The sequence below is a fragment of the Lissotriton helveticus genome, chromosome 2_1 (genome assembly GCF_964261635.1).
Source record: "Lissotriton helveticus chromosome 2_1, aLisHel1.1, whole genome shotgun sequence".
Lineage (NCBI taxonomy): Eukaryota > Metazoa > Chordata > Amphibia > Caudata > Salamandridae > Lissotriton > Lissotriton helveticus.
The window spans coordinates 250,118,734-250,131,559 of NC_136059.1; the positions used below are offsets into that span (position 1 = coordinate 250,118,734).

The 12,826-nt window shown below is 46.2% G+C and overlaps 1 protein-coding gene across 4 annotated transcripts in view; it reads right to left on the minus strand.

Moving 5' to 3' along the window:
• PIAS2 (protein inhibitor of activated STAT 2) overlaps positions 1-12,826 on the minus strand; it is a 490,095-nt gene that overhangs the window by 116,423 nt on the left and 360,846 nt on the right. For all 4 annotated transcript variants that reach the window (XM_078674770.1, XM_078674772.1, XM_078674769.1 and 1 more), the window contains one exon: positions 4,196-4,364. In XM_078674770.1, the coding sequence (XP_078530896.1) occupies positions 4,196-4,364 (169 nt within the window). The remainder of the gene's footprint in view (positions 1-4,195; positions 4,365-12,826) is intronic.

Sequence of the window (12,826 nt, forward strand, 5' to 3'; positions counted from 1 at the left end):
TAGTGCCTGGGCTATTCAAAGGTGAAGAGTTTGCGGGCAGAAGTATTCATCAGAAATCGGAAATTGCTTTGAATGGAGAATAGGAGGAGACAGTAATCTTTCCTTAGGAGGAACTGGAGTAATGGCTGTGACATAGAACAAACTGGGCAGGTTGTGACCTACACGGGTTGCTTAGATGAGCACTGAGCTGCTCACCAAAGAAGATGTGGAAAGCTCAAGAACACTGTATCAAAACAGGCAACCAATTTTTTTTAGGTGTGTGCCGTGGTCCCAGAGATGCATCAAATAGCACTGAAACTGATTCATAGGAAAGAGGGAAACAAACAATAGAATGGTTATGGCCTAAGAACAAAAGTCTTTGGCCATGGCCAGAGGGTTTTAGCATACCCTTCAATCAGTTTCCTTGCCCTGAGAACCTTCTGGATGAAAACTTTGCTTGTGCCATGCAGGCTCTGGAGAGGGTGTGCCCTTTTGTCATGACTTGCTCTGAATTCCCTTGTCCGCTGTGCTGACTGGTGGCAGGTCATTCAGCTGTACACTGGCGCATTTGGGCACAGCCACATACTGGACTGAATTTTCATGCCTCCAAAGACTGCTTGGCAGTTTATGCACCCTCTTCAACAGCACAAGAACTTGATATGCATTACATTCAGCCACATCAGCTGGCTCTGAGTGTAGTAGATCAGGAATATAGTTACCCCATAACATAATTCAGAGCCCTCTGATCTCCAAATCCCTCACATGGGCCCCTAAGTCAAAAAAGATGCGTCCATCACCATTGTAAGCCAGGATTGGGGAAGGAAGTGCAGCCTGCCGCAGGAAAGATTAGGACCGGTTAGATCATGGTCCATATCCTCCGAGACCTGGATGGAATTGAAAAGGCAGCCTTGATACTGGATCCACTGGGATTTCAGGTTCCACTGAAGGGCTCACATGTCCACCTGATGTTGTTGACAAAGAGGATGCAGGATTTGCCAAGATTTGGCCAACAAGCTTCAGAGCGACCCTCACCCAGATCCAAGGATCAAGCCAAAAGAAATCAGGATCATAGGCCAAATGTTCTGGTCTTGTTTTGCGGGAGGAATAGCCATGAACTCCACTATGTCAAGATCTACCCAATTAATGGAAATCTGTAATGGAATGAGGTGGAACTGTGGCCCATTATAGTAGATCCCAAAAATCTTAGGCGTTTCACCATCATCTGCAGGCAACTGACTACTGCGAGCCCGCCTTCAGCACACAGTCATTGAGGTATGGGAACTGCTAAACTCTTGAGATGGGCAGTGACCTCTGCCTTCACTTTCATCAACATTTGAGGGGCTTTGGTGAGGCCGAAAGTGAGCACAGCAAATTGAAAATGCTCCGGAAACATTTTGAACTGCAGCTAAAGTCTATGGGACAGCAAGACGGAAATCTGAAAATACCATCCTGTAAGTCCAAGGACACCTAGGCCTATTCTCCGGAGTCCTTTTTTAGGGGCAATGAAATATCAAGAATAACAACCCCTCCTTCCTCCAAGTACAGTACTCTTTCTATGGATCTTTGGAGAGCAACAGGTTTACCTCCGGTAGCTGGATGGACAGATGCACTTCTGAAATTTGCTCCGGTGTGGTAGAGATACTGGGAGGGATCAGAAGATATGAAGGTTACGGTACAGCCTTTTTGAACAGTTTTCAAGACCCATCTGTTGGACGTGATGGATCGCCAACCTAAGAGAAGAGCTAGATCCTGCCCCCCACTGATTTGATATGCACAGCAGAGAGTAAACTTGTTTGTTGGCTATTGTAGCAGGGGAAGAGGAGTTGGAGGGTTGGTGCCCCTGCGGGCCCACGTGCTGTTTGCTGGTTCTACATTGCCATCCTCATCCTCAAAGGTACTGGGCTGGCAGCTGCATCACTAACTGTGAAGGCTTATATACCAGCCCTCTAGAATAGCTCCTAAATTTGCAGAACTGATATGGAAATTGTTTTGCAGATGTCAACAGATAACATACTTGGCTGTGTTCTGCCCATCAGGATTTTCTGAGCTAGAGAGTCCCCAAGATCTGCCGGGACTGCTGCCAAGATCTTGCTGGCCATGTCCCCAAGGGGCATGTGTATATTGGCTCCATAGGCAGACTGCTTTTATGGATCACAGAGCCAAGCTGGCTGAAGAAAACATATGTTTGGCAAAGGCATTGATTCACTATCCAAAGGATTAGAAGACATTAATTAGGATTCACCTTACTGGACAAGGCCTGTACAATGAGACTCTTCAGAGCAGGTGGCTTGGTGAGGAAATCCAGATCACAGAGGGCGGGACTATGGAGTCTGGCCACATGCCGTCTAACAGGCAGACAAGAAAATGGCTTTGATCAGGTAGCCACCGGGTATTTGAGAGGGCAGTATTAAATGGGAGTAAGGGCTCAGATATTTCAGTCAAAACATGTGCATTAGTCTTAACATAGAGCAATTGTAATTAAAGTACCTTGGCTGCCCTCTGAACCACCACTACAAATATGGCACTTTTTTTCACTGGTTGCTCATTTGGCGAGTCAAGCTCTGACCCAGGGAAGGTATCAACCCCACTGGTGTTTTGCAAACCAAGGTATAAGGCATCATCAGAGTAATGAGGACCACTCAACTTCATTATCATGATCAATATCATGGGGTGCACCCTACTTTGGCAGCAGATCAAAGCCGAGCTAAAAAGATAATGGAGATACAGGCACAGGCTTGGAGTCAAGCTGCCTGACAGCTGGTTGAGCTTTAGCAATTTCATAATGCAACATCGATCAAGCTCGAGACAACATCAGTTCAGGATCCACATGGACGTCTGCATCCGATCATCCACCAGCAATAATGGTGCCAGTGCAGCATGGATCCCAGAGTCGGAAGACTGTTCTGGAGTCAGTACAGACCTGATAACCAGTCTTAAGGGGACAGATTGTGCCAGGGAGGGATCTGCCTGTTGTATCCTAACTGGAGACGCCAGCGGTTCCGTCGATGCCAAAGGCAAACCAGGGAAGACCAAAGTGCACTTAAACATTAGCAGTGTGGCCTCTTTGAAGGCCTCAATCTATTGATCTGGTTACAGTCTGGAATCTCACATTCTAATGTGAGAAATCTGCAGTTAGCTGTATACATCAAAGGTATTAATACTAGCTACCCATGTTGAGATCTACTGAAGAAGGTCAAGTCCAGATTAGACTTACAACAACCCCATTTTCTGGACTACCTAAAATGCCAACATTAATGCTTGATGCTGTTTATGTGGCAACAACCTCATCACCAGGTCAAATCGGTTCTTCTATATCAGCCCTATCATGCCCTCACTGCGTCTCCGTTAAATCTTAGCTCCCCTTCAAAAACACATGCCTTTCATACACAACAATTTATAGCGTTTTCCTTCTTCAAAAGAACTAGTACATTTAATGAAGGCAATCATAAAAAGATCCACAACAGCAAAACTCTGGAAGATTAATTTTATGACAAATATCTCAAATATTACACTCCCTAGCACATACTTAGCTGGGCCAATTCAAGACTGGCACCATTCCATAAAACGTAATATCTATAATTTTAACTACAACAGCACAAAGTATACCTAATTTAACCTAAACCCTAGCATGACCCATTACCGTTTCCTTGTGATGAACATACAAGAGCACTGCGGTAATCATGGTAAAGAAACTCTTCTAACAAAGAAAGACAATATTATCTAAGTCATGCATTAGAAACACTAGTGGTCTGATGTCATTTGGGCCAAAATTTCTGAATGATGTCTAAGATTTGACAGACTTATTTAAAAGGAATTGGAAAGAGAAAAGGGAGCATTCAAGTGACGGTATTAAGGGCACATGCTCCATTCACTAAGCAATACACTTTCTTTCGAGGAGAACTGGATTCCAATGTCAATTTCTTTACTTTATGGCACTTTATATTCCTTGGCAAATTATATAGGGGTTGATAAGAAACAGGCTAAACAAATTCAGTAACTACTTTATAAATATCTGGACGTGAGTTTATAAAGGAACTACCATATGTGTATTTCTTCACTAACAGTATATTCTAATATTTTTGTAATGAATATTAAAACATTCAGTTTCATACAAAAGTAAACACTTCAGTCTTTGTAAAAACATTTAACATATTAGTGACTTGTCTTCCTAAACATTTAAAACTGTTAGTCTAATCAGCATGAACATAAAACTTACCCTTTAGTTTGGCTCTCCTTTGTTTCTGCTGGGAATACACACTTCTTTTTTAAAGGCGGTTCCTCTTCTTCTTCAGAACTATCGATTGTCAAGTCAATAACATCTACTTTTTTCTGGTTAACCTCATTTGCAAATGCCATTGAACAGGACTTGCTGAAAATAGTGGAACCTGTGAAGAAAATGTATTGGGCTAAACACACATTGAACTAATTAAATGTACCTGCAGAACATGTCTAATATGCCTATGGATATCAACATACACATAGATATTATTGAAGTGGTTATTGCTAATGTTGTTTGTGTAACACACATTAATATGGCATCACAGTGTTGTCTGGTAGTAAGAAGTATGACTTTTCAACTAGTTTCTATTGTGGACCAGAGTCTGATTCAGTTTTATGGAGTTGTGCATTTAGTAGGTTGATTATGTGCGTTTTAACAAGTTTTGAGTATTTGGCAAGTGAGACCGGATGGCTGAAACAAACTGCGATAGTATTTATTTGGCTGTTAAAGGTACCCAGTGCGTAGCATATTATACACATGCCAAGTGGCTTTAGGTACCCTAAAAGCCACCCGCTGGAATGTTTTTGTTGTATGTTAAGAGTCCTATCTTAAGACATTTATTTTTTAAAGAAGCACCTGTCCTTTAAGGGAACCAGGCTCCTTTAACAGAATGTTTCTAGATTAGGACAGCGAAAGCAGGGTTTGAGATTAACTGGCCTCTATGACTGTGAATCATGCATTCATAGCGGGAATCAAACTGCCTCAAGCCTCAATTAATGTTTAAGGAGAAAGAGATTTTTGAGAATCTGGAGAACATACATACTTATGTAACTAGTTAGTACATTAGTACATCAGTAAAATGCAGCCCAATTCACGAACCATTTTACATATACAAGTCGATAAAAAAGGTGTGAAAAAAACGTATCAGAATACACCACACATATGTCAACACTTGTGCTGATTTTCCAAATGTCTCAAAATATATTAGTGATCCAAACTTTCCGTTTCCTAGAGCATATAGCTACTATTCAAAATCTAAACATAACTGTAATTCACCCGTTATAGTGAGTAATGCAAACGTAACTATCCCCATTTCACTGCCTTTGGACTCACTCATGGCAGAGGACAAAACAAATTACATCACTGATAAAACCATTGAAGCTGTTAAATGTTGTATGCACAGGGTTGTATGTCAGAATATCATCTACAGAAATATCATACGACAAATATTGTACTGTGTCCTACATTTAGTTTCCAACAAATATTGTCCCATTGGGTGTAGATTTTCTATTATAACGCCAACTGTATTTTTGTAAATTATACACGCACAGGGCCTAGCAAAAGGACCTGCAAAGTGGGTTCTGGGGCGACAAGGGGACTAGGTGGAATTCCTGGCTTGAAGTCAAGTCCTGGAAGTAGAACCAACTGTACATGGTCAAAAGCCATATGTATTGTGCTCTGGGTGTAGGGGCAGGGCACATGTCAGCATGGGACGAAAGGATCTTTTTTTTTTAAAGTAAAAGAAGTACTTAATGGAAGTTATGATTCTGAGAAGATAAAAACAATTTACATTTACACATGTCACGGCATTGGCTACAAACCATACACTCCAGTCCGTAGTTCAGCACTACTTTATTTACAGCTCACTGTACTTGGCTACACCCAGTAGTTCTTAAGCAAAGAAGCTGGTTTTCAACCAGATCCTCTGGTGGCAGCATATCAGAATATCGCAGAAAGAATATCGTCTGACATAAATGATGTAAGGCTACTATACAAAATCTAAACACAGCTGTAATTCAGTGTTATAGTGAGTAATGAAACTGTAACAATCCCCGATTCCATTCTGTCATTAACTTGACAGGGATAGAAGTGATGCCTGCTCATTCATATTTAAAGTTTTACGGACGTCCTAAGGAAAGGCAGCCTTTGTTCATTCAGGCCAAGGTAGACAGTTGGGCACTAGCTAGTGGGATAGGGAGTTGGTCCCAGAACCAGGTTTTGGTAGCTGCAAAGAAGAGGAATGCTTTTGTTTGTTCTGCATTACACATCTAAGGTACTTTGAGAGAAAAGTGTCGTATTTACCATCTACAAGTTTATTTTTGCAACAACCCTTTTTAAAGATATTCTACTGAGTATCTGTATGTTGGATTTTTGTCGTTTTGGTCTTGTTTAGTTTAGATTAAGATATTTTATTTTTCTAAACTTATATTGTTTTCACTGTGTTACTGCGAGTGTTGGTGCAAATACTTTACACATTGCCTTTGGGATAAGCCTGTCTGCTCGTGCCAAGCTACCAAGGGGGTGAGCAGGGGTTATCTAAAGTGTATATCCCCCTTACTCTGACTAGAAGCAAGGGTCCCTATTTGGTCAAAGGTATCTACCTCTGGCAACTAGAGCCCCCCCAGTTCTAACATTGGTGGTCAGCGGTGAGGATTTGAACTTGTATTTTGTGTACTTGACCCGCAGTGATTGGTGTACATCACTGGACCAGTGCAGACCATTACGCAACCACATACTGTGGTTTTTGTTTTGGGTTCTATTTTTGATCTGATCCTGGAGTCATCCACGCATCATGTCTCAAAATGGTAAAGCAGCAAATGAGAAGGCAGAATTGGAGTTTTGCACTGAGGATTTGTATTCCTACAGAGTAGAGCAACTCAAGCAATTTTGGAAGGATTTGGGATGTCCGATGAGGAGTAACTCTAAGAAGGATGGGCTATAGAAGGCTTTAAAAGCTTGGTGGGAGACCAAAGAAGCGGAGGAGACAGAGAATGCAGCGGTGGATGAAGATGAACAAGGGGATGGGTTCAGGTCACAGGATTTGCCAGTGCCAAGGACAACCTCAAGGGCTGCCAGCATCCATTCTGCATGAAGTTTCTCCCGAGTGGAGCGGGAGGAGAACCAGAGGATCAGAGATAATTAGCTGGAAGTTTTAAAACTGAAGAACAAGACCAGGGTGGAGGAAAGGAAGGGCTCTCTTGCTTTGGAAGAGAGGAAAATGCTTTTGGTTCCTGAGTTGAGCATGAGGGAACTGGACCTCAAGGCCAAGCAACTGGAGTCCAATTCAATTGGTGGCAGCGCAGCCAGTGCATGGGGGTAAGGTGTATATACCCAAGGATTTAGTACAGAATTTCCAGAAGGGAGAAGATACCTATGCATAGTTTGAGTCTTATGAGCTTGCATTGAAGATGAATGAGGTGCCTGAGTAGAACTGGGGGGGCGGGCCTTAGGAAACACTTTGAGGCTTCTGGGAGGGATGTCTTACCACCCTTAGAGAAGGCGGGTACCCTGACTTACGCCAATATGAAGCAGGTCTTATGCCTCAATTATGGGTGTACCCCAGTACAGTACAGAGTGAAGTTCAGGATTTCAAGAAGTACGATTCAAATACCTGGGTTGAATGTGTGAGGTTGTACACGCCTGCACTGTAAGGTTGGATGAAGGGCAGCAAAGAAACTGATTATGAGGGGTTGTGCCATTAAATTAGTGGGAGCACTTGAGTAGTCTGTGTGTTCCAGAGCTGCGCCAGCATCTTTTGGACAGTAAGCTAACTAATCCCAGTGAGCTTGCTATGGAGGCGGACCGCTGGGCTAGGATCAGGGTCCACAAGGGGATTGTGGGTACCACTGCCAAGGTTGGGTAGGGTCCCCAGCAGAAGAGTGGGGGGGACAAAGGTAACCAAAAGGAGTTCTCTAAAGGGCTCCAAAACAGTTCCGAGGGAAAGGAGTTCCACCCCCCCAGCCTAAGACGTCACAACCCCCTAAGGGCCGGCGTGACCAACGGGGTCCCGCCATTTGTTACTCATGTGGTGAGAAGGGCCACATTGCCCCTAAGTGCCCCAAGAAATCCCAAGCTCCCACTTGTGCTCAGACACCGGGTTTAGTGAGTGTAGCGTTGGGGGAGGAATTAGTTTCCAGTGAAGGGGTTGGAGCAAGCAGTGATGACCCTTGTCTCTTTAGGAGACAGAGAGATAGTTCAGGAGTCCTACTTGCCTGAGAACACTAAAAAGTACAGGCATTGGGTGACCATCAATTGGAGGAGGGTGGAGGCTCTGAGAGACACAGGAGCCAGTGTGACATCTGTCAGGTGTCAATGGGTGTCTGAGGAGCAGGTTATTCAAAATGCACTTCACCCTGTAGTTGCAGCAGACACCTCCGTGCGCCTATGTAAGGTGGCGCTAGTTCCCTTTGAGTGGGGGGGGAAGCGGGGTCCCCTAAGGTTCCTTGAAGGTCGTCGTTAGTCCATCCATGCCTGTAGACTCTTCTTGGAAATGACCTGGAGGGTTCCCCATGGAAGGAGGTGGAACGCCAGGCTCATTTGGAGATGTTGGGACTGCCTGAGTGGGTCTGTGTAACTACTCAGTCAATGGCAGCCAGTAGGGGTAATCAAGAGGACCTGGAGCCTGAAACAATGGCCCAGGTGCCGGCCAAAAAGAGAAGGGGCAGGGGGCGTGGGAAACCAGCCCCAGCCCCAGCCGTTCCCACGGTCCAGGTTGAAGCAGAACCTGAGGGGGATGCCCTGGAACCTACAGGGGAACAGGTAGCCGAACTGGGAGACCTGCCTGAGCTGACCCATTGGCAGCAGGAAGGAGGTCCCTCCAGGGAAGAATTCTGCAAGGCACAGATGGAATACCCCTTCTCTCAGTGGTATGCAGCAACAGGCTGCAGACCAGGCGGCAGGTGGCGAGTCCAAGACTCATCTAATTTACTGGGAAGATTGATTACTCTATAGTGAGCCTAAGGTCGCTGAGCCCGGTGCAGCCCCTGTGCTGGTGGTACCTGAGTGCTTCAGGACCCTCCTACTGGGTCTGGCTCATGACGTGCCTTTCGCAGGACATTTGGGGCGCAACAAGACCTTTCAGTGGATTGCCACCCACATTTACTGGCCACAAATGAGGAAGCACGTCAGTACACACTGCAGGATCTGCCAGACTTGCCAGGTAAGTGGCAAGAGTGGAGGGAAGTGTAAAGCTCCCCTCCAACCCTTTCCCGTGGTGAGCACCCCTTTTGAGCGGGTAGGCATTGATATTGTGGGGCCACTGGAACCCAAGACAGCCTTAGGCAACAAGTTTATCTTGGTCTTGGTGGACCATGTCACCAGGTACCCAGAAGATGTCCCTCTCTGGACAACCACAGCCCCCGTGGTGGGCCGTGCATTGATGGGGATCTTTTCCAGTGTAGGGTTCCCCAGAGAGGTGGTCTCCGACCGGGGTACCAACTTCCTCTCAAAGTACACAAAGTCTTTGTGGAAGGAGTGTGGGGTAACTTACAAGTTCACCACCCCTTACCATCCTCAAGGGAATGGGTTGGTTGAGAGATTCAACCGTACCCTGAAAGGCATGATAATGGGCCATGCAGATCCCATGAGACGGAAGTGGGATGTCTTTTGCCATGCCTGTTGTTTGCCTACAGGGAGGTACCTCAGAAGTCCTTAGGGTTTAGTCCCTTTGAACTCCTGTATGGTCACCCTGTGAGAGGACCTCTGAGTCTGGTGAAAAAGGGTTGGGAAAGTCCCTTGGTAAGACCCTCCCAGGATGTGTTCAGCTATGTGCTGGCCTTCAAGAACCAGACTCAACGCTTCAGGAAACTCGCTCAGGCAAACCTGGAAGCTAGCAGGAAGAAATGAAAAGATGGTACGACCAGAATGCCACTCTGGTCGAATTTCAACCTGAGCAGAAGGTGTGGGTGATGGCACCAGTGGAGCCTTACGAGCTCCAAGACAAGAGGACTGCTCCATATGAGGTGGTGGAACGCAAGAGCAAAGTAACCTATCTGGTTGACTTTGCAGTCTCCCAGGATCCCTTTAAGGGTCCTACATGTGAATCGCCTCAATCCACACTTTGAGAGGTCTGATGTGACAATGCTCCTTGCTACAGATGATGGGATGGAGGAGGAGAGCGAACCTTTTCCTGACCTCCAGTCAGCAAAGGAGCAGGATGGGTCAGTGGATGGGGTGAACCTCTCGCCTACCCTGACCCCAGAACAGCAGAGGGACTGTCGCCATGTGTTGGGTCAGTTCGCCTCCCTGACACCAGGAGCCACCAATTGGTGCGTCCATGATGTGGACACGGACACTGATGTGTGAAACAGACATTTTACAGAGTAGTTGACATGGTCAGGGGCAGCATCAAGGAAGAGGTATTTTGGCGCTAGGGGAAATTGAGCACTCCAGCAGCCCCTTTGCTAGCCCGTGGTCTTAGTACCAAAAGCTGCTGTACCCGGTTCCACTCCAGAACTCCGGTTTTGTGTGGACTACCGTGGGCTCAATGCGGTCACCAAGACTGACGCACACCCCATCCCCAGAGATGATGAGCTCGTGGATCGGTTGGGTGCTGCCCAGTACCTCAATAAATTTAATTTAACATCTGGGTACTGGCAGATTGCCTTAACTAAGGGGGCCAAAGAGAGGACAGCGTTTTCAACACCTGAAGGGCACTTCCAGTTCCGTGTTATGCCCTTTGGGTTGAAAAACGCCCCTGCCACCTTCCAGAGACTGGTCAACCAGGTACTGTCCGGGCTGAAATAATTCAGCGCCGCTTAGCTGGATGACATTGCTGTGTTCAGCGCGAGTTGGGAGGAACATTTGCAACACCTCTACGAAGTGTTTAAGGCTCTGCAAAGGGCAGGCCTCACTATCAAGGTGAGTAAGTGCCAGATAGGGCAGGGATCTGTGGTGTACTTGGGACACCAAGAAGGAAGAGGCCTGGTGGCGCCCCTACAAGCAAAGATTGATAACATTCTGGTTGGTAGCCCCCCAAGGCCCAGACAGAGGTAAGAGCCTTCATAAGTCTGACCGGGTATTACAGACAGTTTGTTAAGGGGTATGGCACCATTGTTGCTGCCTTGACAGAGCTGACTTCAAGGAAGCAGCCCAGGAAAGTGATCTGGACCGATGCCTGCCAGACCGCATTTGATGCCCTAAAAGATGCCATGTGCACGGCACCCGTGCTCAAGGCGCCTGATTTCTCCAAAGAGTTTGTGGTGCAGACAGATGCTTTAGAGCATGGGGTGGGAGCAGTACTCTTACAATTGAACGACGAGGGCTTGGACCAACCCGTAGCTTTCATTAATAGGAGGCTACTTCCCAGGGAACAGAGGTGGAGTGAAATTGAAAGGGAAGCTTTTGTTGTGGTCTGGGCGCTGAAGAAGCTAAGGCTCTACTTGTTTGGGACTCACTTCTGGGTTCAGACGGACCACAGGCCCCTCAGATGGTTAATGCAGAGGAAGGGTGAGAACCCAAAACCGTTAAGGTGGTCCATCTCCCTACAGGGAATGGACTTTATGGAGGAACACTGTCCTGGTACAGAACACGCCAATGCTGATGGTCTGTCCAGGTTCCTCCGCCTTAGTGATGAGAACTCCCAAGAGGGTGGGTAATTCTCCCCACTTTTCAGCTGGAGGGTACACGTGTTAGACCTGGCATCCTTGGAGTGTTTACCCCTGACTTTTTGCCTGTGCCTCCTGTATTTTTGACACTGTGCTTGATTTCGTATTTGCTGGTTTAGATGCTTTGGGCACTTTGCCACTGCTGATCAGTGCCAAAGTGCAAGTGCTCCCTGAGTAAATTGTTATTGTGATTGGCTATTTTGTCTTACCAGTAGATCCCTAGTAAAGTGCACTAAGTGTGCGAGGGCTGGTAATTCAAACACTACTAGTGGGCTTGCAGCACTGCTTGTGCCACTCACACAAGTAGCCCCGAAAAGAAGGTCTCAGGCCTGCCACTGCAGTGCCTGTGTGCGGTTTGTTAACTGCCATGTCGACCAGGCCAATGTACCCACTTGCCAGGCTTTACCCTTCCCTTTCCTTACACCTAGACACCCCTATGGTAGGCCCAAGGTACCCCCCCTGGGCTGGCTGCAGTGTATGTAAAAGGTAGGACATGTACTAGGGTGGGTAACATGTCCCGATAGTGAAATACTGCCTTTTTCGTTTTTCACTGTTGAAAGGCTATCTTCCTCGTAGGCCAGAATGGGGAATGCTGTGTAACAAGTTTACCTGCATATCTTCCAATAGAAGTGAGATATAAAACTAGAGTTTGATATCCCTCAACTCAGAATTTAATAACACATATTTTAGGAAGGATGGTTTTTTTAATTCTGTGTTTGAAAATAGCACTTTTAGAAAATGGCTATTTTCTTGTTCAACCTTTCTGTGTGCCTCAGCCTGGTTGTGGATTGACTGTCTGGTTTGAGAGTGACAGGGGCTGGGGTGGCTCCAGGAGTCTGGATGAGTCATCACTATGCTGAATAGCCCTATCTGCATTTGGAGTGGTGGGAGGAGTAACACCTGTGCCTGAATAGGGCTGTGCCTGCCTTCCACAATGCTGGCTCCACCTCCTGTGGTGCGTCTGATGACCATGGCCCATACTGACAAAGGAAAAAGTTGTGCACTGGCAGAGTGCACCCAGAACTGGCTTGGACCTGGTCCAGGACCCCTCACACATAGAGAACAAAGACTTTTGGGGTATATATATATATGAGAGCTGAAACCCCTGAAAGTCAGACTACTTTGTGATCAAGAGGAATCCCTGCCAAAGAAGATCAGCTGAAGAGATTGAGGAGAAGTACTGCCCTTGCTGTGTGTCTGGAGTTGGCCTGCAGTTTTCTGTTTCTGCTGAAGAGAGGATCAA